Raw genomic sequence first — 24,879 nt, 5'->3', positions numbered from 1 at the left:
CTGACAGGAAGGTTCCACCAAGACTTGAACTCGGATTACTGGATTCAAAGTCCAGAGTGCTGACCATTACACCATGGAACCCACGGACGGAGATAAGAATGGCCCAACTCACCTGGTCTGCTTGAGGGGGCGAGATCTCCAAGTCGAATGAGACTGTTTTAGTGCTGACAAAAAAAGCGCTACTTATTTAACTGTGTCTCCGGGCATAAAGAAATTGAGGAAAAGAGGATTAAAACCCCTGCCCCGTGTGAGGGTCGGACTCACGGCCTTCAGATTATGAGACTGACGCGCTGCCTACTGCGCCAACGAGGCACAAAGGCTTTTATGTGTACACAATTCCAGTGTATGAGTTCAAGTTGTTTCCATTACCACAAAGTAATGAGCAGCATAGGGTGTGGCGATTTAAAAAGGGATATCTAGAAGGGCTTCTTCAAGGACTTGACACAGCGCCCCTCTACCTTGACAAGTAAACCGTCTATCGATCTTTCGGGGACTATTACATCTTCCATCAATGTCTAAATGTTTCAATTGATGACGTTTTGGCTTGTTTTCTGTTCTCTTTTATCGTGAGTGTCTTTTACAATGAAAGATTTTAGGATTGCCCTTTTCTGTGTTTGGTCGGCCAAAATGCCTGAATGAAGTGATGCAATGCAGACAGGTTCTGTGACCGCAGTTCACATTGAGGGGCTACAGGGCTATCTGATTGTTCTCCATGGCAAGTCACTGACTTTTTACAGCACAAAGTGGACTTGCAGGAAAGAATGATGACTAAGGAGTCCAAACTTCCTCACCAAAAACACCTGACAGGAAGGTTCCACCGAGACTTGATCTCGGATTACTGGATTCAAAGTCCAGAGTGCTGACCATTACACCATGGAACCCACGGACGGAGATAAGAATGGCCCAACTCACCTGGTCTGCTTGAGGGGGCGAGATCTCCAAGTCAAATGAGACTGTTTTAGTGCTGACAGAAAAAGCGCTACTTATTTAACTGTGTCTCCGGGCATAAAGAAATTGAGGAAAAGAGGATTAAAACCCCTGCCCCGTGTGAGGGTCGGACTCACGGCCTTCAGATTATGAGACTGACGCGCTGCCTACTGCGCCAACGAGGCACAAAGGCTTCTATGTGTACACAATTCCAGTGTATGAGTTCAAGTTGTTTCCATTACCACAAAGTAATGAGCAGCACAGGGTGTGGCGATTTAAAAAGGGATATCTAGAAGGGCTTCTTCAAGGACTTGACACAGCGCCCCTCTACCTTGACAAGTAAACCGTCTATCGATCTTTCAGGGACTATTACATCTTCCATCAATGTCTAAATGTTTCAATTGATGACGTTTTGGCTTGTTTTCTGTTCTCTTTTATCGTGAGTGTCTTTTACAATGAAAGATTTTAGGATTGCCCTTTTCTGTGTTTGGTCGGCCAAAATGCCTGAATGAAGTGATGCAATGCAGACAGGTTCTGTGACCGCAGTTCACATTGAGGGGCTACAGGGCTATCTGATTGTTCTCCATGGCAAGTCACTGACTTTTTACAGCACAAAGTGGACTTGCAGGAAAGAATGATGACTAAGGAGTCCAAACTTCCTCACCAAAAACACCTGACAGGAAGGTTCCACCGAGACTTGAACTCGGATTACTGGATTCAAAGTCCAGAGTGCTGACCATTACACCATGGAACCCACGGACGGAGATAAGAATGGCCCAACTCACCTGGTCTGCTTGAGGGGGCGAGATCTCCAAGTCGAATGAGACTGTTTTACTGTCAGGTTTTACTACAGAAAAAGCGCTACTTATTTAACTGTGTCTCCGGGCATAAAGAAATTGAGGAAAAGAGGATTAAAACCCCTGCCCCGTGTGAGGGTCGAACTCGCGGCCTTCAGATTATGAGACTGACGCGCTGCCTACTGCGCCAACGAGGCACAAAGGCTTCTATGTTTACACAATCCAGTGTATGAGTTCAAGTTGTTTCCATTACCACAAAGTAAAGAGCAGCACAGGGTGTGGCGATTTAAAAAGCAATAACTAGAAGGGCTTCTAATAAAATTTGTGCAAAGAAACTCAAAAGCAAAGAAACTCAAATGTTTTGATTTGTTATTTTAATGTTTACTTAAAGCACAAGCTGTCACAATTTTTATTCATTTTTTCAGGCGTTTTTTTGCAGCATGTTCATATTTCTAACTTGTATAATTTTGACTGGATATTTTTTTATGGAGAGCAAGATATTTTAAGTTATTTAAAGTTCAAGTTTATTTATTGCAGAATAACAATCCTGTCTGTTTGTATTCATATTCATGTTAAAAGATACATTTAGTTTTAGTGTGTTCAATAAATGTTTATGTTCGGCCCGCGACCTGAAGTGTGTTTTGAAATTTGGCCCCCTGTGCAATTGAGTTTCACACCCCTGCTCTAGTCCTAAAGTGCATGACTCCGATAATGTTGCAGAGACCAACACAGATTAAAGTGACATGGTTATGGACATTTAAGAAAACCTCGGGGATCTTTTTCCCAGAAATTTCTGTTTATTCTACTTGAAATTGCAGGGACAGTTTCTGCTACCTGCGTCGACTATACAGAACATCGTTGAGGAGATGCAAAACATACATGAGCTGGGTCAGACATATACTTTAAATAAGCTAACATTAGCTAACATAACATACGCTAACACTTCTTAAAACGGACACACCTTTATCAGATGAGGACATCAGCAAAGTTTGTGAGTCTGTCAGGGGATTTGATCTTTACTTTGCATGTCTTAAAGGGCCAGTGAAGACGTTACACTCAAGAGCTCAGTGTTTCAAGCCTAAGAAAATATTTTTAGGAAGAGAGGAGAACAGGACAGATGGATTTGCATATTATGTGCCTGTAAAAGAGACTCAATTTTTGTCTGTGGAAGAACTGTGACAGGAGAGCACTCAACAGAGTCTCCTGTCACTGGAGTGTGTAGCTGGAAGACAAACATATTAAACCAGGGGGCTCTGGGAAAGACCCTTGGATGTACTTCACCTTAGGACACACATTTACCTCACGACTTCACTCTAGATTATCCCGACCTTGACACACACACACACACACACACGCGTTGACTATGAGCAGCCCCTAGACTCTTTAATATCGACTAAGACAAAACATTATTTAAGTTCCAACAACAACATTTGAGCATTAACTAGAAGTCACTCTAATTTATACACTAGGTCATAAGCTTTTACATTATAGTTCTGTAGGTCAGAATGACTTATTGTGTCAAATGCTGCTTATCACTTTTTTATGCTGACGACAGTGTTATTTATTGTTGTGCGTCCTCACTGGTGCTTGCATTTCAGTTGTTACAATCTGCTTTTAACGCTGTACAGGACCACCTACAAAATCTCAAATTGGTTTTAAATGCCAACAAATCAAAAATCATTGTGTTGTCAAAAGCTCCTTACTCAAATGAAAATGTATCTTCTGTAAAAACTGCCCAAGGTAACCCAATCGAGATTGTCACCAATTATAAATACTTAGGTGTTCTTTTAGATAGGGAGCCCTCTTTTAAATTACATATTGAAAACCTGGTAAAATAACTAAGACTAAGGCTTGGCTTCTTTCATAGAAATCGCTTGTGTTTCTCTTTGAGAGCGCGTAAACTGCTTGTGTCGTCAACTTTTTTACCTTTAGTTGACTATGGAGATGTGCTGTGCATATGTGCTTCGTCCAAAGGCCTAGCAGCTCTGGACACTGTATATCTTCACTCACACATCACTGTCAGCTTTACATGACGTCCGGGTGGCCATCTCTGGGCTCTCGGAGAGAAACTCACTGGTTGTCCTTGATCTATAAGGCTCTCCTCGGTATGGTTCCGTCTCCATCTAGTTGACTCTTCCATGGAGCAGAAAACCGGTACGCTTTGAGGTCCAGTGATATTTACTGCTTGTACATTCCACGAGTGCGGACAGAATTGGGGGAAAAAGCGTTCAGTTTTGCCGCCCCATCAACTTGGAACAATCTCCAGGCTGAACTGAAATTGTCTGAACTTGTATCTTTTAATGTTTTCCGACGTCTCCAAATGGACAGACAACAAAAATCTATTTTTTCTTTGTACTTTGTTTTTAACTTAATTCGTATTATGGTTTTACTCATGTATATGTATTTAATGGCTGCTGCCTTCTTGGCCAGGTCGCCCTTGAAAATGAGATCTGAATCTCAATGGGACTTTTAGCTGGTTAAAAAAAAAAAAAAAAAATTGTACTTGGTCTTCTGTTTTAGAAGGGAATAGTCCCACTGTTCCTCTCCTTGTCCTTCACTTGTCCCCCTATCTGGTTGTTGATGCTGGACTAGCTGGCTCAGTCTGGTCAGCTGACCCACACAAACATGAGACCGTTGTCCCACAGCTGTGACTCCTGTCTTTCCAGATCTTTGCAGCCTTGCCTAGTTGGCGTCTCACTATATCTGTCTATGGACTCCGGTCAGCTTCTCTCTTCCCTGTTGAATTGTAACTCATCTACAGGGAAATATTAATATATAGTTATATCCCTAATTATCCAATTGATCTAACACTGATTATAACATGAATATACGTTGGACAATAAGAAACATTTTCCCTCTACATTGGAGCGATTGGGAAAAGAGAGCGAGGACCACGAGGGGCAGATGGTGGTGTCAGAGCAGAGACATTAAGGGCTGGAACATTACAGGTCATTTAGCTGACGCTTTTATCCAAAGCGACGTACATTACATTATTAACCCATGGCATTTACATTTTTGCCCAGGGAGCAATTAGGGGTTAGGTGTCTTGCTCGACATGGAGCAGCCCGGACTTGAACCACCAACCTTGCAGTTCCTGGCGGCTAGGGTTGGGAGCACCCTCTCTACTCAATGCGCCACGGTCGACCCGCATCCACTGGAACATCCAGTGAAGAAATGAGAAAGAAGGTGTACGGTTTTTTTGTGTACTGAATATGTTCTATTTTCTATGGGGGCCTTTTGTCTCACGGTCACCGTCTTATCGTTTATTATAGATTTTTTTTTAAAGTTCCAGTTTTTAATCTGTTTAATTCTTTAATTAAACATGTTTTACAGAATCGGAGAGGGAAGGAGAACGGTGTACTGAAAGTAAAGTAATGAAGTATTTAGTTGGACTCCTAAAACAAGGGACATTTTACAGTAAGTTTCCCAAACACGGCCTTAAAAAAGTTACAATAATTGAAATAAACATCTCAGCTCCAACATATACCTAAAACTAAGAAGAGCAGTACAGTATGTGAACAAAGACGTGTTCCTCTCTCTGAGCTTTAATAATAATGCATCTGGTGAGGACCAGGATCCGGGTCCTTCATTCTGACCTTGAGACGCTCATTAGCTCATTAGCTAACAGACAGCAGTCAAACCTCGTGGTGCAATAACTCCTCTGGGGGAGGAGGGGTCAGGAGTGGGGGAGGACCACTCCCAGTCTTTGGAGATGTCTCAGGATGTCCAAGATGGAGTCCAACTCCAGACGGAAAGCCTCCAACTCTCTGCTCTTGTCCTGAGCGAGACGCTTCCAGCTCTCAGCCTCCGACGTCTGCCACGAGCCAACCACCACCTGCCAGGGGGGCGGGATCAGCATCAACCATGGCTGTTGGGCTTTTGATGGATATACTAAATCAAACACAAGCTATTTTGGGGTTTGATCAACAGATGGTTTGTCATTAACAGCATAGGACAGTAAGACCAAACCCTGTGACATGTGCATTGTCTTGATGACAAGAAGAGCTCAGAAGGCTTCGCTGTCCCTTTGAGTCCAGATCAGCCTACTGAAGATGACTGACTGCCCTGAAGGCTCGTCTGTCTTCTCACTTTCTACTTTCAGGGTGGATATTCCGGTCATTTCATGACAAGGACGTATACAGGGCTCTCTAGATGGATTTAACCATTCTGAATAAAAAATGGATTTGATATTTGGATTTTCATGGGTGAGACTAAAAAAAAGTGGTGTTGCACGGATACTAAAAAGGTAGCGCGGTATCCTAAAAGTGGGATTTTGTATATTTGAAGAATCGATACGTCCCCGTCATGCTGCTTGCACGCATTGACTGAAAGTGAAATGTGAAAGAACTTTGGCTGCGTTACATATAATCAATGCTATGATGGCACCACGTAGTTTTCATTGAGATCTTTCTGTAGGCCAATACTAATGTGATGGGTAGAGCTCCCCCTCCCTCTACCTGTTTGGCCACACCTCTCTAATAAGATTCCCCCAACAGGTGAGGCCAGATTACTTCCTGGTACCTTTAAATATATGCTTTGCCCAGGTTTTCCCAGCTCCACACTGCTCTCAGGAATGACTACAGCTAGTCAAGGTGCAGGACTGAGCGCTAAAGGGGACCAGTCATAGGGATGGGGACCAGCCACCCCATCTACGCAGCACTCGCCATGTGTGGCTGCACAATGGGCAATTCCCAGGTATGTCTGTTTTTGAAGCAGAGCAGGGTTTTTATTGGTTTTGTTTAAATATGCTCCATAGCGGTGCCGTGATGTTCAGTGGAATTTTACATTGTGTATGACATGTGCTTGTTTTTGTAATAGGAACGGGGAAGTTATGTCTGCTTTTGGTGGTAGCTGAGCTCTAGCCACTGCTGTTTTTGCCCCCCTTTTGCAAATATGTTTCGGATTTATGGTTACCTTGTTTATGCTAGTAGTTTGATTATGAATAGTTGGTAAATTCTGTTTTCTTCCTAGACAAGTTGGTGTTTAATTGCTTCTTTGTTTTTTTCCTTTTGTAAACCAACTGGAGTAGGTCCTATACTGAGGTCCTCCTAACCAGTACAGGTAGCCCACCTGTACTAGTTAGGAGGACCATAGGTGGGGTGGAGGGCTTCCTCATTTCTTTAGTTTATTTGGCATGTTTTATATTTGTTCTAATTTGTCTTTTTGCTTTGCAGTGTGTGTGACTTTTCCTTTCTGGTACCTGGTGGTGTCTCCTTTCCCCTTCACTTCCCCACTTCTTTAGACCTCCCTGATACTGGTACAGTGACATCATTTTTTAGCATAAAGAAGATATTTTTGTAATAAAAGCCGTATTTTTAAACTGAGACGGTTATCTAACCAATCTGAAGCTTATCTATAAATAAAACTGGACATTGTTCGAGAAAACTAGAAATTCACCTCTCTGCTCCCTTTCTTAAACAGAGAAGAACCTAATATTCAGATGTGGTATTCTCTGGGTGAAAGTCCCAGAGTGGCGTTGTCTCATTGCGGCCAGGCACATCAGTTGCCCCGGTCACACTAACATCATTTGTTGAGCGTTCAAATCTGGGCAGGAACAAGCTGATACAAAAGGGAACCATAGATAAATATACCAGTATCGTATTGTATTTGTGGTATTGTAATTATTGGGGTATCGTGATATTTATGCGATCATAATATAAGGTATTGTAATTATTGGGTATCGTGATATTTATGCGATCATAATATAAGGTATTGTAATTATTGGGTATCGTGATATTTATGCGATCATAATATAAGGTATTGTAATTATTGGGTATCGTGATATTTATGCGATCATAATATAAGGTATTGTAATTATTGGGTATCGTGATATTTATGCGATCATAATATAAGGTATTGTAATTATTGGGTATAATGATATTTATGGTATCATAATATAAAGTATTGTAATTATTGGGTATCGTGATATTTATGGTATCATAATATAAGGGGTTGTAATTATTGAGTATAGTGATATTTATGGTATCATAATATAAGGGGTTGTAATTATTGAGTATAATGATATTTATGGTATCATAATATAAGGTATTGTAATTATTGGGTATTGTGATATTTATGGTATCATAATATAAGGGGTTGTAATTATTGGGTATAGTGATATTTATGGTATCATAATATAAGGGGTTGTAATTATTGAGTATAGTGATATTTATGGTATCATAATATAAGGGGTTGTAATTATTGAGTATAATGATATTTATGGTATCATAATATAAGGGGTTGTAATTATTGGGTATAGTGATATTTATGGTATCATAATATAAGGGGTTGTAATTATTGGGTATAATGATATTTATGGTATCATAATATAAAGTATTGTAATTATTGGGTATAGTGATATTTATGGTATCATAATATAAGGGGTTGTAATTATTGGGTATAGTGATATTTATGGTATCATAATATAAGGGGTTGTAATTATTGGGTATAGTGATATTTATGGTATCATAATATAAAGTATTGTAATTATTGGGTATCGTGATATTTATGGTATCATAATATAAAGTATTGTAATTATTGGGTATAATGATATTTATGGTATCATAATATAAGGGGTTGTAATTATTGGGTATCGTGATATTTATGGTATCATAATATAAAGTATTGTAATTATTGGGTATAATGATATTTATGGTATCATAATATAAGGGGTTGTAATTATTGGGTATAATGATATTTATGGTATCATAATATAAAGTATTGTAATTATTGGGTATAGTGATATTTATGGTATCATAATATAAGGGGTTGTAATTATTGGGTATAGTGATATTTATGGTATCATAATATAAGGGGTTGTAATTATTGGGTATAGTGATATTTATGGTATCATAATATAAAGTATTGTAATTATTGGGTATCGTGATATTTATGGTATCATAATATAAAGTATTGTAATTATTGGGTATAATGATATTTATGGTATCATAATATAAGGGGTTGTAATTATTGGGTATCGTGATATTTATGGTATCATAATATAAAGTATTGTAATTATTGGGTATAATGATATTTATGGTATCATAATATAAGGGGTTGTAATTATTGGGTATAATGATATTTATGGTATCATAATATAAAGTATTGTAATTATTGGGTATAGTGATATTTATGGTATCATAATATAAGGGGTTGTAATTATTGGGTATAATGATATTTATGGTATCATAATATAAGGGGTTGTAATTATTGGGTATAGTGATATTTATGGTATCATAATATAAGGGGTTGTAATTATTGGGTATAATGATATTTATGGTATCATAATATAAGGGGTTGTAATTATTGGGTATAGTGATATTTATGGTATCATAATATAAGGGGTTGTAATTATTGAGTATAATGATATTTATGGTATCATAATATAAGGGGTTGTAATTATGGTATGGTAGCCATGGAAACAGGACACATGTTGGGGCGATGGTCACCTGCTGCAGCTCCTTCTCTCTGTGCTGGTGCCGCAGCTCCATGTTGACTATCTTCCTCTCGAGGCCACACAGGAGCTTCACCTCTGGACTCTGAGCTTCTTTAGCTTCCTTCAGCTCCTTCAGCAGTCCGGTCAGCTACACACAGAGCAGTGACTTGATGGAATGATGGAAACAACTGTGAACTATCCATTTCTATGACCTTAAAACTGTGCTCTTCCTATTAACAATGGTCTTTAGACTCATTTCTAAGTTAGTTTTGTGCCATTCACATCTCTACAGTGTGACTGAGGCACTTAGAATTTTGGAAACACATTCTTACTTTTGACTTGGATGGTGAATTGTGCCAAATATTCTTTATATTATATGTATTTAAATGAATAGCAGATGGAATGTTTTGACCATCACCTGCTTCTGCAGAGCATCCTCTCTGGTCCTGGATATCACCAGAGCCTCTTTGACTCCCTGCATCTCTTTCAGCCGGTCTTGCAAATGTTTCACCGTTATCTGCAGGTAAATGTGACTGTTAAGCCATCAGCTTCTCTCTCAGGACTTCCTGTCGACATGCTGTGAGCCGTACCTCCTGAGCGCTGAGCTTATTGGTCAATTCAGCGACCTTTGAGGACGAGTGTTCCAGGGCGTGACTGGCACGCAGCTGGTCCAGCACCCTGAGGTGCTCTGCTCTCATGGAGGACAGCTGCTCTGCAGAGTGCCCCGCCAGCCTTACAGATCACATTCACGTCAGTCGCGTCCGCGCCCTGCGGGACACCTCAGAGGACGTGTTGCTACAGAAACAGACCTGCACAGCTCCTCCTCGGCCCGTTCACAATCAGCTCGCAAGGCCTTCTTCTCCTGCTCGCTCTGCAGCTGCAGCTGCTCCACGCGGCGCTTCAGAGCCTCGTTCTCCTGCACGACCTCGGAGATGTGACTGCCTGTCAAATGACAGGCAACCCCACACTTTACATTACAAACTTTACATAGCAGGAGAGGTAATGCTATGAAAAGCTAAGGCAGGTTATATGCAATAGTGACATCCCATTATTCTAAGCATACCCCATGTATTAAAAACAAGTGACACACTGTCCTTGTTCCCTCCCCATCCTGGCTGTCAGGAGCTCCTGAAACCTACAATTCTAGTGTTGTTCAAATTGGACAGTTCAACAACCAGACTTGCTGGTCCTTGTCCCCAAATTCAATATGACCATTTGGATGTCCGTGTGCATTATCAAGACTTAATGGACGTCCCGCTAGCTGTCTCAATTGAGTTCCATCCGCACCTGTGAAGGCCGTGGGCTGGTAGGTCTTCTCACAACGAGCGGCTGGAAACGTTTCTTCTCCTCCAACACCAGAGCAGCGGAGAGGTTTGGCTGAGCGGACTAGTCTCTTCGTCTCCGTAGGACCGCTTTCTGCTTGTGGGTTGGGGGCAGATGTCACGTTCCTCCTCTCCTTCTGCAGTCTCTCCACAGTGCGGCAGAGATCCTGAATGGTGCGCGTCTTCGAGGCGAGGTCTCGGTTCAGCCGCTGTATCCTGGCGCCCGACGCCGCCTCGGCTTGGCGCTGGTGTCGGCCTGGACTGGACTGGGCCTGTGAAGGGAGGTGATGATGTCTCATCATCGCCCAGAGACCAATATTGGACATAGTCGGAGTGTGTATTAATGACCTGCTGCTGGAGAGACTCAATCTGGTCCTGCAGGCAGCGTTCTCTCTGCTGATGGTTTTCCTCCACAGGTCCAGCCTGAGACGTCCGCGGCTGATCGGGACGCAGGGCTTGCAGCTGCTGCTTCTGTTCCAGTTCAGCAATCTGCTGCTCGTAGTGGAGCTAAACAGTGCACACAAGTTCATGTTTGTTATAATGTGTAGCCAGTTTTTAAAATTTGATCTGATAGGATTCACCCCTTTTCCTTACTTGTCATTGCTGACATGGAACAAACTAACAACAATAAAGCTGCATTGATTTAGGTGGCTGTCTCTCCCCATGCAGCTTAGTTATGTATTTATTTGCAAGGACATTCAACATGGGCTGCAAACCCCTCCAACTACAGGCTAGAGATGCGGCCTCCACCATCCAGTAGGATTCCCATGTTCCCTTTTGTGAGGAGTGGGTCAGGACAAAAACAGCTGATGTACTTTTGTGAAACCTGCTGATCTGCTCGCACTGGACATAATGTGTTACGCCTTTGCTCCTCGGAGGAGGAAAAGGGAGGTGGGTGAAAAGCTGAGAGCTCCACCGTGGGACATCTGTACGCTGCCTCCACCACCTAAGGCACAAAAGCACACAGACCCTGGTGAGCCCTGGAGCAAACTAAGCAGGAAGGGCCAACGAATACGCTTTGCTGTGGTTAAAGTCAAGAGTAACGCTGTTTTAAGTTAAATAAACTTTATCTCCGCTGCCTCCATAGGCTCAAACGGGTGTTGAGAGAGGGCCTCCAAAACCACCAATAGATCCCAGAGGAACCAGGGGCCTGGAAACGGGCACCTTTCATGAAACGACATACTAAAAGGTGCCCAAATGACAGGCTCAGATAGCCAATAAATATACTTTAGTAGTAGAACGGCTCGTCCATCCATTGCTGGATTATTTCTGCCACCGCTCCACAGTATTACCTTTCCAGCCAGCCGGTGTAACCGCAGTGAGCGAGTGCCGCCACACTGTTTTCACCAGGACGTGGCGAGAAATGTCAGAACAGGTTTTAGTGTGTAAAACACTGGCCAGCCTCTGGTCTCAGGTGCAGTTCACTGTTCTACCCAACATTGCTCCCTACCCTGATAGGGAGGCATCCGTTGTCAAGGTTACCCTGTATAACTGCGCCCCCAGCGAGAGCCGTCACGTCCTCCCACGGACAGCATGTCGACAAAATCTCTCATCCATGGAAGCCCCACATGTACCACAGATATTACTGACGCCATCAGGCCGAGCAGGCGGAGCCACAGTCTGAACGACACCCATGTTCCCAGCCGGAAGAGGGAGAGGCACTGTGTGAGGGACGCCACTCTCGTCTCCGTCAGAGGGACGCGATAAGAGAGGGAGTTCATGTTGAGAACCAAGTAATCTGTGCGTTCCCCCGGTTCGACTCCACTCTTTTCCTCCAGTTTATACTGCACCTCCCTTTTTTAGGACGAGGTAACTGGAGTAAAATCCCCACGGAGCTTCGTGGCTCGGGACGGCTCTGATCGCCTGTTTAACAGCGATGTTATTTCGTCCTCTAGGACTCGAGCTGAATCGGCCCGAGTACTGAAACTAACACACCGTTGAATATGGGCAGAGGTCAAAGGCTTCGCCTTCTTGTTTCCTGAGCGTGCTGGCCTCCTCAGAGCAGGACCAAACATTACATTACATTACATGTCATTTAGCTGACGCTTTTATCCAAAGCGACTTACAATAAGTGCATTCAACCACAGGGTACAAAGTCACAAGAACAAGAAACAAGAAAGTGCAATTTCATCAAATAAGCCAAATTTCTATCTGCTATAGATGAGTGGCGTCCAATTTAAGTGCTACAGTTAGTGTGTTAGTGGAGGTAGAGTCTGAAGAGGTGTGTCTTTAGTCTGAAGATGTGAAGGCTCTCTGTGGTCCTGATGTCTTCAGAGAGCTCCTTCCACCATTTAGGAGCAGGACAGCAAAGAGTGGAGATCTAGTCGAGTGTTTTGCTCTCAGTGAGGAGGAACAAGCAGTTTATCACATGCAGAGTGGAGAGTGCGGGTCGGGATGTCGGGTTGGACCAGGTCCTGGATGGAAGCTGGACCCCATCCATTCACAGCATGGTACGTGAGCACCAGTGTTTAGAACTGGATGAGCCACCGGTACCAGTGAAGAGAGCGCAGGAGTGGAGGAGTGAGGGAGAACTTAGGAAGGTTAAAGACCAGTGGAGCTGCTGCATTCTGGATGAGCTGCAGAGGTGGAATGGCGGTGGCAGGGAGACCAGCCAGGAGGGAGATGCAGTAGTCCAGGAGGGAGATGACAAGAGCCCGAATCAGTACCTGCGCCGCCTTCTGAGTGAGAAGAGGACGTGTTCTCCTGATGTTGTAGAGCGTGTATCTACAGGATGGTGTTGTCAGTGACGTTGGGAGTCAGGGAGAGTTGGCTGTCGATTGTGACGCCGAGGTTCCTGGCGGTTAAAGTGGGCGTTAACACGGAGTTGCCAAAGTTAACAGTCCTGGGTCGGAGAGTCTTTTCCTGGAAAGAGAAGTAGTTCAGTCTTGTCGGGGTTGATTTTCAGATGGTGGGCGGATCCACTGAGAGATGTCAGTCAGACAGGCAGAGATCCGAGTGAGGGAAGGAGAGAATTAGTTGGGTGTCATCAGCATAGCTGTGGTAGGAGAAGCCATGCGAGCGAATGACAGCGCCGAGAGAGTTGGTGTAGAGCGAGAAGAGGAGGGGACCCAGGACGGAACCCTGAGGAACTCCAGTAGTAAGAGGACAAGGTTCTGACACAGATCCTCTCCAGGTTACCCGGTAGGTGCGTCCGTCGAGGTAAGACGAGAGAAGGGAGAGACCAGAGTTTGAGATACCAAGTTCCTGAAGGGAGGAGATAAGGATCTGCTGGTTGACTGTGTCAAATGCAGCAGAGAGGTCCAGAAGGACGAGGACAGAGGAGAGAGAGGAGATCTAGCAGTGTGGAGTTGCTCTGAGACAGCAAGGAGAGCAGTCTCTGTGGAACGGCCTTGAAGCCTGACTGGTGGAGGTCAAGGAGGTTGTTACGGTGGAGATAAGAGGAGAGTTGGTTAAAGATCGCACGTTCAAGAGTTTTGGACAAAAAGGGAAGAAGAGAGACCGTCTGTAGTTGTTTTCTTCAGAAGGGTTGAGGGTAGGTTTCTTCAGGAGAGGGTTAACTCTTGCCTCCTTCAGAGAAAACAGCCAGATAACAGAGCATTGTTGATGAGACAGGTGAGGAAAGGAAGAAGGTCAGAAGATGTGATGGAATGGGGTCAAGAGGGCAGGTGGTCGGACGGGCAGAGGTTACTAGGGTAAGAATTTGGTTAGGAGACAGGAGGGTGAAGGAGGAAAGTGATGGCGATAGAGGTGAAGTCAGTGGGACGCAAGAAATAGGAGGTGGGTTTGACAAAGAGGAGCGTATGTCAGCTATTTTCTTGGTAAAGTAGTTGACAACGTCACCCCTGGAAGAAGGGTGGAGGGGGGAGGAGGACTAGGGGGTTCCAGGCAGCTGGAGAAGATCGCAAAGAGTTTTTCGGGGTTAGAAAATGAAGATTGGATTCTGGATTGGTAGAAAGAGCTTTTGGCAGCAGAGATAGAAGCAGAAAAAGAGGAGAGAAGATATTGAAATTTAAGCAGGTCGTCAGGTCGTTTATAGTTACGCCATCTCCTTTCCGACGCTCGCATGGTGGTTCTCATGGCACGCACCGGTTCGGTTGAGACAGCCACGGAGCCGGAGGGGATTTGCCAGTCCGTCGGGTCGTCAGAGGGCAGAGAGTCTAGAGAGGAGGAAGGAGTTTTGCAGCAGCATTCGGATGAGTGAGAAGGAGTCAGTGGAAGGGAGAGCTGATAGAACAGGGGAGGCCAGGGAGGAGGGAGAGAGGGAGCGAACAGGTACAGAGTCAGTCAATGAGGGAGGTTTGTTAGTTATAGAGAGTGGAAGGGAGTAAGAGATGAAGAAGTGATCAGACACATGAAGTGGAGTTACAGAGAGGTTAGTGGTAGAGCAGTTTCTAGTGAAGATGTAGTCAAGGTGATTGCCGGCTTTGTGAGTAGGAGGAGAGGGACTGAGTGACAGAGCGAAAGAAGAAAGTAGGTGTAAGAGGTCAGATGACTTCTCTGTCTGGATGTTGAAGTCACCCAGGAGGATGAGCGGAGGGACATTTTCAGGGAAATTAGACAGGAGAATGTCCAGCGGACGGTAAAGGACAACAATGGTTAATTGCACCGGGTGAGTAACCGTTACAGCATGGAATTAAAGACAGTGGGCTCGATGGTGGAAGAGGGTAAAGAGAAAAGCTCCATTTGGGTGAAATGAGTAGACCTGTGCCACCACCCCTACCAGTGGGCCTGGGAGTGTGGCTGAAGGAGAAGGCGGAGGAGAGAGCGGCTGGGGTGGATGTGTTCTCAGGTGTGATCCAGGTCTCGGTGAGAGCGAGGAAGTCAAGCGACTGCTGGATAGCGAAGCCGGAGATGAAGTCTGCGAGTAGCTGACTGGCAGTTCCAGAGGCCTCCTGTGATGAGGTGCTGGACATGAGTGGAGCGGGTGGGATCGGTGAGAGACAGACCCTTGGCTGGGTCATAAGTAGCATCCTATACCTCTGCCTTCACTGAGGCCCACAGGGCCCCCTCACCTGAGCCAGCCAGGCCCACCACACAGCCGCAGCCCTGTACAGCACCGCGTGAGGACGGAGGATGAGATCATTGAGCACACAGATCTCATCCCACAGGGTCGGGTTAGGTGACCCGTCTAGCTGCCTGCCCATCTCCTCCAGGATTCCCCTGCGGACATCAGAGCAATCGCGGTGAGCCGCTCGGTCTTATTAGGCAGAGCCATGTTTGAGGAAGCTGATAGAGAGCGCCGGCTTGGGTGGAGGTGGTAAGCCACTGATGGCTCCACCTCTGGTGGTCCCGCCAGACCCAGCTCTCCCATCCCTTTGACTTCGAGCTTCGAGTAGCCCTTGGTGGGGAGCTTACTCCTAAATGGGCTGAACCAGTACCTGCCCATTTCATTCATGCAGAAGTTGCTTTGACGGGCTGCCGGCCATTGTATTCCCTATTTAGACGCGGCCCGTTTGCAGACCTCATATAAATTGCTGTTCACTGGGGGGACAACATCAGATGCACGAGGGCCCAGGTGTCAAACTCAAGGCCGAATCCGGCCCCCCAGGGGGTCCGGATGGTCTTGGCTCGACCGTAGGCTCGCCGGAACGTGTTAGCCAGAGATAATAAATTCATACAGTCACAGACGACACCGGTACCCAAATACCAGGCAGTCAGGAGAACAGTTGCTGTAAGTAATATACTTCTTATGAAGTACATATCCAGCAGATCCAGACTAGAACCAGGAGCTGCGTTCGGCAACGCGTCCTTAATGGCTCGTCTGTGAACTGTTAAGCAGCGAATCCAAACCAGCCAAGATAAGCTGAGGGAGCTATAGTTTCTTCACGGGCAGAAAGCGAGAACGATTGGCGAGGGGCTGTGGTAACATGAGGCACGGCACAGTTGGACCTGTCTGTTATTCCACGTGCACCGACTTCTTTTCTAGCTGTACCTTGATCCTGTTGAACTGTTGTTCCATGGCCCTCAGGCCGCGCTTGGCCTCCTCATCGTGGCCCTCCAGCTCAGCCTCCAGATGCTGGATCCTGCGCTCCAGCAGGGCAGTGACCCTGCTGGGTGGTGGGGGCGTCTTAGCAGCTACATCCTCCTGACAGCCAGCCGCGGCTGCAGCGTACATCAGAGCAGGCAGGGAGTTTGGGTTTCTGCGTCTCAGTATCTGCTCCAGCTCCTTGACCTGGTGAAGAGAGGAAGACTCTTAAGAAATGAACCGCAGAGCAAAGGCAGAGAATGTATCACGTGTGATGCGTTAGCTTGTTTGTCTGTGTGAGAGACCTGTTGCTGGAGATCCTGCATCCTCTTAGTGTCCACCGTTTTCTCTTTGGTCTTCCTCTGCTGCTCACTGCCTCTTTTGTCCACATCCACTTTCAGCCTCTCTACCTGAAATGGACACGAGCTTTCAATCCAACACGGCAAGCTGCAGTAAAAGAAAATAGCTGTCAACAAAAAGATGAACGTCATGGTTTTGCTTCCTGCCCCGTGGTTGGATCGTCTTTCATTTCATGGATGACGCGTGTTCAAGAAAGAAAAGGCTCCCTTGCACCTCATGAAAACTACCATGGCTGAATGGATGAAATGCATATTTCTAAATGGCAATACATTCACTCTTTAATTCAATTGGTTTTATTTGAATTGTACTATTGTGTCCTACAGACCCAAAGTAATTTTATACACCACATCCCAAAATACAAAGCACCACCCTTGGGTCAAGACACCCGATGGAGAGGGATTTAGGCAAAAACAATCAGTGTGGCTGTATTTCTGTGAGTGAAACATGGTGTATTGTTGTCAGTTTTATTAATACAGCTGCACTAAGACCGACTACTTTACAAACACAACTGGGTGTTTAGTTGTTTAAATCCAAAATGTATACGATTGTTATATCCGTTACCATCTGTATGCAGGTGTAACGGGTGTTTGACTCCACTTGCCATCGCTAATGGCGCGTTTCCACCGAGCGGTACGGGTCGGGTCTGTTAACCATGATTTGGCAAGCGTTTCCACCTCCAACAGTACCCTTACTTGATAGGCGTGGTGTATTCCAGAAAGTAGTGATGACGTCACTTGATGGGCGTGGTATATGATGGCTGTTTGTCACAAGGAGACGACACTCTTTGTTTGAGCAAAGGCTACATGCTGCAAGGAAAAACACACTTGCGGCATGCGCAACGACATGCGCGACGACACTCTTTCAACCAATCAATGCTCTGCAGTGAGTCTAGCTCCGCCCTTTAGTACCAAACAACTGTGCCAGGTACCCCAACGGAAGGGTACCCAAAAAGTGGTACGCATCGGATTGTTGGTACCATTCTCAACCTTTGGCAGTGGAGACACAAATAAAAGGGTACCGACCCGACCCGTAAGAGTCATGACAGGGTGTCACGTGGGTGCCCTCTAGTGGGTCCCTGCGGACGTGGGTGCGACACCCTGTAGCTAAAAGGTTAGTCTGCTGCAGGGTGTGCAACCGTTATGATGCCACGAGATATTCTATGAAGACGCTAACCTCTGTATGTTCGCCAGGGTCTCTTAACGTCACCTTAACGTTCGATTGGAGCCGAATGTGGCCCATTTCCTGGTGGTGATTTAAAAACACAACGCAAGAGAGTACAACCGCTATACAGGAGTGTGGTGAAAGAAATGCAAAGTATGCCACAAAACAGCAAAGAGCCAAACTTTCTGAGCATAATAGAACATTGACGATAAAACCCAAAACAGTCTTCTGCACCTTTTTTAAGCTGTTATATTGTTATTATGGTTGTAACAATACCAAGATGATGACTTCCATACTGTACCTGATACTTACTATACAATACCACAAATAGGATACTGGAATATTTATTTATGATAGTAATAAATACAACATCTGTACGGTTCTCTTTTTAACCTCTGTTAATCAGTTTGACTGTCTGTGGGATAAACAATGCTTCATTTACTTGATATTCTCACATTCATATTTTATCTTAATTCATGGAATAATTATTTTTCCTTAACTAAAAATAAAAAGAGTTAGGTGAAAGTCCACCCTCAGGCTCCAGGAGCATCCCGTGTGTATTATTTGGTAGCAGTTAGTGTGCATTCGGACCTGCTGCACTGCTCAGTAACTTATTTGCGGCCTTGCTTTGTCTTGTTGCACTTGATGTTTGACTGTTAGGAAGTTGTTAGGCGCGCACGCTTTCCCCGTGTGACGCGCATGTTTTCACGCCATCCAACTTCTTACGCTAAAACGAGTCTGCGCTGGTTCGCCGACGGTAAACGGCGCCTCTGTAACGCTGTTCGCTGCACGTAGCGTAACTTACATCCGACAGCTCTGTAGTTCACAATAACTTTACAAACAAGTCGATGCGAGAGCACTAAATACTAGCATCAATGTCCGAGCGCGCTATAACAAGCTCGCTAACATCGCTAACGAGATGCCTTGCTAGCGGCTAAACCTGTTGAAATGCGCTTACTTTATTTATAACAAACTAACAAGTCAGCAAGGCAACCCAAACACCTCCTCTTTTATCCGGACATTTCCTCTTTTCGAGACCTAAACGATGCGTCCGGGTAAAAGAGGACGTGTGGTCACCCGAGCTAAACCAGGCTAAGCTACTCGTGTTGGGCGTTCGTGTTTATTATCACATTTGCTAACCTTCGTTCTTTGAACTCTCTGAAAGGTGCTCGGCCATATGTCCCTCCCTTTGCCTGGTGGACTGAAGCAGGTTTTATGGACTAGTCTGTGTGTATATGTACATGTTACATGTATGTATTTATGTGCAGTCTCCTACATGTACATGTTACATGTATGTATTTATGTGCAGTCTGCTTCATAAACATGTTACATGTATGTATTTATGTGCAGTCTGCTACATGTACATGTATGTATTTATGTGCAGTCTCCTAAATGTACATGTTACATGTATGCATTTATGTGCAGTCTGCTACATGTACATGTATGTATTTATCTGCAGTCTGCTACATGTATGTATTTATGTGCAGTCTGCTACATGTACATGTTACATGTATGTATTTATGTGCAGTCTCCTACATGTACATGTTACATGTATGTATTTATGTGCAGTCTCCTAAATGTACATGTTACATGCATGCATTTATGTGCAGTCTGCTACATGTACATGTATGTATTTATCTGCAGTCTGCTACATGTATGTATTTATGTGCAGTCTGCTACATGTACATGTTACATGTATGTATTTATGTGCAGTCTCCTACATGTACATGTTACATGTATGTATTTATGTGCAGTCTCCTAAATGTACATGTTACATGCATGCATTTATGTGCAGTCTGCTACATGTACATGTATGTATTTATCTGCAGTCTGCTACATGTATGTATTTATGTGCAGTCTGCTACATGTACATGTTACATGTATGTATTTATGTGCAGTCTCCTACATGTACATGTTACATGTATGTATTTATGTGCAGTCTCCTAAATGTACATGTTACATGTATGCATTTATGTGCAGTCTCCTACATGTATGTATTTATGTGCAGTCTGCTACATGCATGTATTTATCTGCAGTCTGCTACATGTACATGTTACATGTATGTATTTATGTGCAGTCTGCTACATGAGGGCACGTCTCCCCTGGTAACTCACAGTTAGTACCGGTACTACAAATATTCTAAATAGTATTGTTTTCAACGTAAGGGTACTGCGGTACCTTTTCTAGTACCGGTACACCGTGCAACATTAATTGTTATTACTCTTACAGACGTCCAAGATGTTGAGGAACAGCTTTGTGGGTGTTTTAACCCCACACTGCTTGGTAAGCAGGTTCTGTTAACACAGATCATTGTGTGACAGATGAAGTACATAAATGTGTTACAGCAAGGAGGCGAACATAAGATTAGTCTCCTCTTCTCTTAATAGACACTGAAACTAAATGGACTGTACATGTATTTCTCTTTTATAGTCTTCAGAATACTCTGAAGCATCATTCATCGATGCCGATACCGAGGGCCGAGGCGACCCTGCCATAGGATAAAACCAAGGGTGACTTTCTAATGCATTTCAGCTGCAGAACTAAAACCCCCAGCAAGGAATCGGTCCACACACCTGAGATCTGCTTAAGCCGGAGACACCACAAGGGTCCCCGGCTGCGGACTGCGAGTTCCCCCTCTCAAACTTTCTTTCCGAACGGACTCTGGTCAGTGTAAGAATAAGACAACACAGTCTTCTTCAAATCCTCACCAAGAAACCCAACAGTCCTCATGATGCCGGCTAAAAGGACGGAGCGGGCACCGAGATAAAGGAGAATCAATGAAACACAGCAAACCCCATCGACGCACAGTAGGGCTGTGACTGGGCAGAAGTTTGATTAGCATGTGTCGGTATTTTGTTTGGGGATTTACTGTATTATTTAACGAGAGATTGTGTATGTGTTCATGAACTCTGACTGGGTGATAAAGTTAACCGCTATTGTGCCTCAATAAGATCTGCTTCTTTGATTTCTAATTTACACACACACACACACACACACACACACACACACAGATTTAACTATGTGAGGAACACACATGGTGCACAAACACAGCCTGCTAGCAACACCTCAGCCATGTGGTCGGTAGCTTAGCGTCCAGCTAGCTGCCTCCTCATCTCTCCCACATTTTGTGAACTATCTTATTGACACATTGCGTGGTGCCCAACACCCTCCACCATCAAGGTATTCTCTCCCATTCTCACAGCGATTGAAAGGCGTAACCGTCTTGCCAAGGAAGGATGGAGACGCGGCGCGCTCACCTGCTCCTGCAGTTGGTGTATCTCAGACGTAGCAGCCGTCAGTCTGCCAGCATCTCTGTCCAGCAGCTCCTGGTTCTCAGCAAACCACTGCAGCTTCTTCCTCAAGGCCACCACTTCTTCTCTGTGCTTCTCCTCCAACACGCGCATCTCAACTGACAGGTTCAGAGTACGGATACACGTCGTCAGCGTCCCGACAAGATTGCTGACGCATATTCAGTATAAAGTTAGTACGAAACCCGGTCTTTGGATTTACATTGTAGCGCTGGGGCCGTTGTGGATCCAGTCTTACCTGAGGCTGACACGGCCTGAGCTCTAGCTAGGTCCCTCTCTTTCTTCACCAGCTGCAGGTCCACCTCCTGGGCCTGCTTTTCTTGCTTCACTCTGTGGAAGTCCTCAGACAGCTTGGCCTCGTTCCTCTGAACACAGAAACACATCTCCTCGGTGACTGGACAAAGTTGATGTCTTTTCCCTTCTGTCTGTGGAGAAGGGAAAGACCTTGGTGGGCCATCGTCCCTCATTGTCAATGAGGATTTACCTGTAATGCATTTAGCTGGGCTAACAAGTCTGCAATGCGTTGCGTGTGATCCACTAAGCACACACTTCCCACAGTCCTGGAGGGTTTATTCAGCTGCTCCCTGGTGAAGGTAGAAAACGCAAAACTTTGAACTATAGCGAGGAAAATCAAAGTTGAGCTTTTTTAACAGTGAAAGTTCCCACTAATCAGAGCCTTTGTGGTAGACTGAACCCACCTTGTGGAAGCCAGCTCATTGAGCAGCCTCTGGGTTTCACTACACATGGCCTCCTCGTTTGCTTTACTCTCGGCCTGCTGAGCCTTCATCTGCAAATACAGCTTCTCATTCTCCTGGAAAACAAACCTCCCTTTACTGCACTTCAATAAAACCAGTCTTGTACCACCTCATTGATCCATTTAGCACCGTTTCAGAAGAAGAATTTGTTGTTTGTTGATAACATTATATGCACCCTAATAAAGCCAGTACACTTCTGTGAAGCCAACTTTCTGACACACAATCACCACAGAGTGGAACTACACTATCCCAGGTTAAGAGACAAACCTGCTGGTAACCTTTGATGAGCGTCTCCTGCTCCTTTATTTCCTTATCGATCTGCTGGAGCTTTTCTTCTGGAGCCAAGTCAGTGGCCTCAATCCTCCATCTCGTCTTCCGACTGGCTTCTTCTGCACTTTGCAGCTGAGAAAGAAACACAGCAGAGCTACTATTGGTGTTCTACACACTCGGTTGGTTTGTCTGCTGCCAGCAATGGGACTCCGTGTTGAAAGGGAAGAGCAGAGAGCGGTTGAGCACCTTGATTTGCAGAAGGTAGTTCTGCTGTCTGAGAGTGTTGATTTCTCCGGCGCCTTCCTTCATCAGCTGCAGCTCCCTCTCTTTGTGAGCCAGCTGGCCTCTGAGCTCCTGCACCAGAGAGCCGTCCTCCTCCCTCTGCAAGTCACACATCACGTGCATCACGAGGTGTGGAGAATCAATCAGAGTAGAATAGCAGAATATAGTTTGGCTGTAGCAGAGAAATATGGGGGTCTGGGAGCCGACCCATCCAGAAGGATTAACTAACATCACCTCCTCAGTGGCACCAGCAAACACGGACATCTGGGGTTTCTTTAAACAGCCTCTTAAAAACAATCCAGTTTTTAAGAGGCTGGATTCTTCTTAGCTTAGCATAGTGATATGCTAACAACTGAAACAGCACGATAACATGAACGCGATCAAAGTATCTCTGTGCTGCAATACACAAACAACCTTCACAGACATAGAAAGCCTCTTCTCTTTTATGGCTCATGGTTGGATTATGCATTTGTGTAGCTGAATGGTGGAACTAATGTCTTGGATTACATTCATAGTCCTGTGGATCATCAAAGGTATGGAAGTAAATATGTGTCATCGGAGACGAAAAAGGTGACGCTCCCGATCTTAAATCTAGAATCGATGCCTCTTCTTTGGCTTCCCGGATGTTGCGGTTGAATTTTTTTGCATTCAATTTTTTGCAGTTGAATTTTTTGTAGTTGAATATTTAACGTTGAAAAACATTCAGATACATGATTTCAGTGCATAAATATTCAGTGCTAGAAATTCAATCACCTTTTTCTTTCAAAATCCGATGACACAGATTTACTTCCATAAAAGGGGACATAAACTGCTACATACCACTGACCTACAGCTGGATTCAAGGACAGTTTATCAACATGCCACACAGGTCAAATGTTAGAAAAGAACAAGAAAACAAAAACGCATTCAAGCCGCATCATCAACAGGAGAATGGGTGTGTTCCTACGTCCTGCGCCGCTCTGGGGACGTCCTGCTGACTGCTGCGGTCTATCTGCTGTCGGAGGACAGACACCAAGGACTGAACAGACGCCACCAGCTCCCCGCTGACCTTCAGACCCGCCTCTGCTCGTCAAACAAACACACAACTCCAACATGACACACACTCCACGCCATGCTCCTGCTTCTGATTCAAGAAGTAAAACTAAATCAATCCAGTGTGACCAGGACGTTTGAACGTAGCCCTCGGAGTAACACACACCACCCAATCCTGATTTATGGGAGTTACATTTAGTGTGTGAGTGCCATTGATAACCTGTGTGGTGCTCTTTTTCTTGGCTCTTTGTGGATTTGGCTTTTTCTCGTGGGTGTTGCAGAGGACGGGAGGCAGAAGGCGGAGTTCTGGCTGACGCAGCAGCTCCACCCGGCCCTGAGGACCTGGAGGTCCCTGCTGTTCTCCCCTGCAGCCTGCTGCCTCTCCCGGGGGCAGCGGGATTCCGCATTGGGGGCGTAGAGGGATGAGAAGCTCTGGATCCAGGCGCAGCCTGCGGGACACAAGGCCCACTGCCTTTCAGTAACAACACACTGCTGGAGTTTACAGACAGCTCCAAGTCTCACCTGCTCGTTCTTTTCTTTTGCGGCCTGAGCGGACAGCAGCTCCTCTACTTCCTGTCTGACGCTCCAGGTCAGGCTGGGCGGGTCTGGGGGGCTGGATAGCCCCCGGGCTGCCTGTGTTCCTGCTACGCGGCCAGCCTCGGCCGCTGGCTTTGGTCGGGACTCTTGAGACGTCAAATCTGGGAAACCTCTTTCCAAGAAGTGTGGTTGGTCCTCAAGTCCTCCAGCACTGCAATCAGAAGGAAATGCGCAGACAAGTGTGGCCTTTAAGTCAGATTATTTGAAGGTATTATTATTGCTCTAGGCTCATGGTTATAATGTATTATTGTTATCTCATATGTATTATTGGGTATTTTGGTAAGCAATCAACCAAAATAATCCCATACAAATTAGCATTGAAACGTCGTCAGTCAAATGATAACCGCACTCTATCCTTTTCATGTCCAGATCTATAAAAACAGGACAAATTGTTAGAGTCGAACAGAGTGAGTCCCAATACTCCCAGCATGCATCTGTGTATTGAGCATATTTCTTGCGTAGCATGGTCTCGTGCTTGTTAGACAAACACTTCCAATAAGTCCAGAGTGCTGTTTAAGTTGAATTCATCCATTTGTGTTTGTATTTTTAGTTTTTGCATCCATATCAAACACAACGGACGAGTCACGTAATTAAAGCAAGCAATGAAGAATCACTCATATTCAAATTTCATTTTTGAGGATCCTTTTTACGAGTCTTAAATGGCCTCACTGTAAAATGACGTTAGCTTAGCTGACAACCATGGCATG

At 44.9% G+C, this 24,879-nt stretch overlaps 1 protein-coding gene and 6 non-coding genes across 23 annotated transcripts in view; all 7 read right to left on the bottom strand.

Annotated features, from left to right (window-relative positions):
• Positions 1–9: 9 nt before the first annotated feature.
• Positions 10–81, bottom strand: trnaq-uug (transfer RNA glutamine (anticodon UUG)). Its single transcript has one exon. It is a non-coding gene; the product is annotated as a tRNA-Gln (tRNA).
• Positions 82–239: 158 nt separating this feature from the next.
• trnam-cau (transfer RNA methionine (anticodon CAU)) lies at positions 240–312 on the bottom strand. Its single transcript has one exon. It is a non-coding gene; the product is annotated as a tRNA-Met (tRNA).
• Positions 313–809: 497 nt separating this feature from the next.
• On the bottom strand, positions 810–881 carry trnaq-uug (transfer RNA glutamine (anticodon UUG)). The gene has a single exon. It is a non-coding gene; the product is annotated as a tRNA-Gln (tRNA).
• Positions 882–1,039: 158 nt separating this feature from the next.
• trnam-cau (transfer RNA methionine (anticodon CAU)) lies at positions 1,040–1,112 on the bottom strand. Its single transcript has one exon. It is a non-coding gene; the product is annotated as a tRNA-Met (tRNA).
• Positions 1,113–1,609: 497 nt separating this feature from the next.
• On the bottom strand, positions 1,610–1,681 carry trnaq-uug (transfer RNA glutamine (anticodon UUG)). The gene has a single exon. It is a non-coding gene; the product is annotated as a tRNA-Gln (tRNA).
• A 167-nt stretch (positions 1,682–1,848) lies between these two features.
• Positions 1,849–1,921, bottom strand: trnam-cau (transfer RNA methionine (anticodon CAU)). The gene has a single exon. It is a non-coding gene; the product is annotated as a tRNA-Met (tRNA).
• A 580-nt stretch (positions 1,922–2,501) lies between these two features.
• cep162 (centrosomal protein 162) overlaps positions 2,502–24,879 on the bottom strand; it is a 34,692-nt gene continuing 12,314 nt past the window's right edge. For 13 of the 17 annotated variants that reach the window (XM_078094126.1, XM_040165473.2, XM_078094127.1 and 10 more), the window contains 18 exons: positions 24,098–24,323; positions 23,796–24,024; positions 23,490–23,605; positions 22,508–22,642; positions 22,259–22,393; positions 21,935–22,047; positions 21,721–21,820; positions 21,475–21,601; positions 21,186–21,337; positions 16,713–16,817; positions 16,375–16,614; positions 10,830–10,988; positions 10,447–10,753; positions 9,969–10,101; positions 9,750–9,891; positions 9,578–9,676; positions 9,173–9,307; positions 2,502–5,559 (listed from right to left, as the gene is read on the bottom strand). In XM_078094126.1, the coding sequence (XP_077950252.1) occupies positions 5,401–5,559; positions 9,173–9,307; positions 9,578–9,676; positions 9,750–9,891; positions 9,969–10,101; positions 10,447–10,753; positions 10,830–10,988; positions 16,375–16,614; positions 16,713–16,817; positions 21,186–21,337; positions 21,475–21,601; positions 21,721–21,820; positions 21,935–22,047; positions 22,259–22,393; positions 22,508–22,642; positions 23,490–23,605; positions 23,796–24,024; positions 24,098–24,323 (2,812 nt within the window). In that variant the 3' untranslated portion in view covers positions 2,502–5,400. Of the gene's footprint in view, positions 5,560–9,172; positions 9,326–9,577; positions 9,677–9,749; positions 9,892–9,968; positions 10,102–10,446; positions 10,754–10,829; positions 10,989–16,374; positions 16,615–16,712; positions 16,818–21,185; positions 21,338–21,474; positions 21,602–21,720; positions 21,821–21,934; positions 22,048–22,258; positions 22,394–22,507; positions 22,643–23,489; positions 23,606–23,795; positions 24,025–24,097; positions 24,324–24,879 lie in introns of all 17 variants that reach the window. The other 4 variants (XR_013453538.1, XR_013453539.1, XR_013453540.1 and 1 more) reach the window with 1 other exon arrangement.

Source organism: Gasterosteus aculeatus, chromosome 20, assembly GCF_964276395.1.
Source record: "Gasterosteus aculeatus chromosome 20, fGasAcu3.hap1.1, whole genome shotgun sequence".
In the NCBI taxonomy this organism is placed as follows: domain Eukaryota; kingdom Metazoa; phylum Chordata; class Actinopteri; order Perciformes; family Gasterosteidae; genus Gasterosteus; species Gasterosteus aculeatus.
This window is presented reverse-complemented; position numbering and strand designations above follow the sequence as displayed.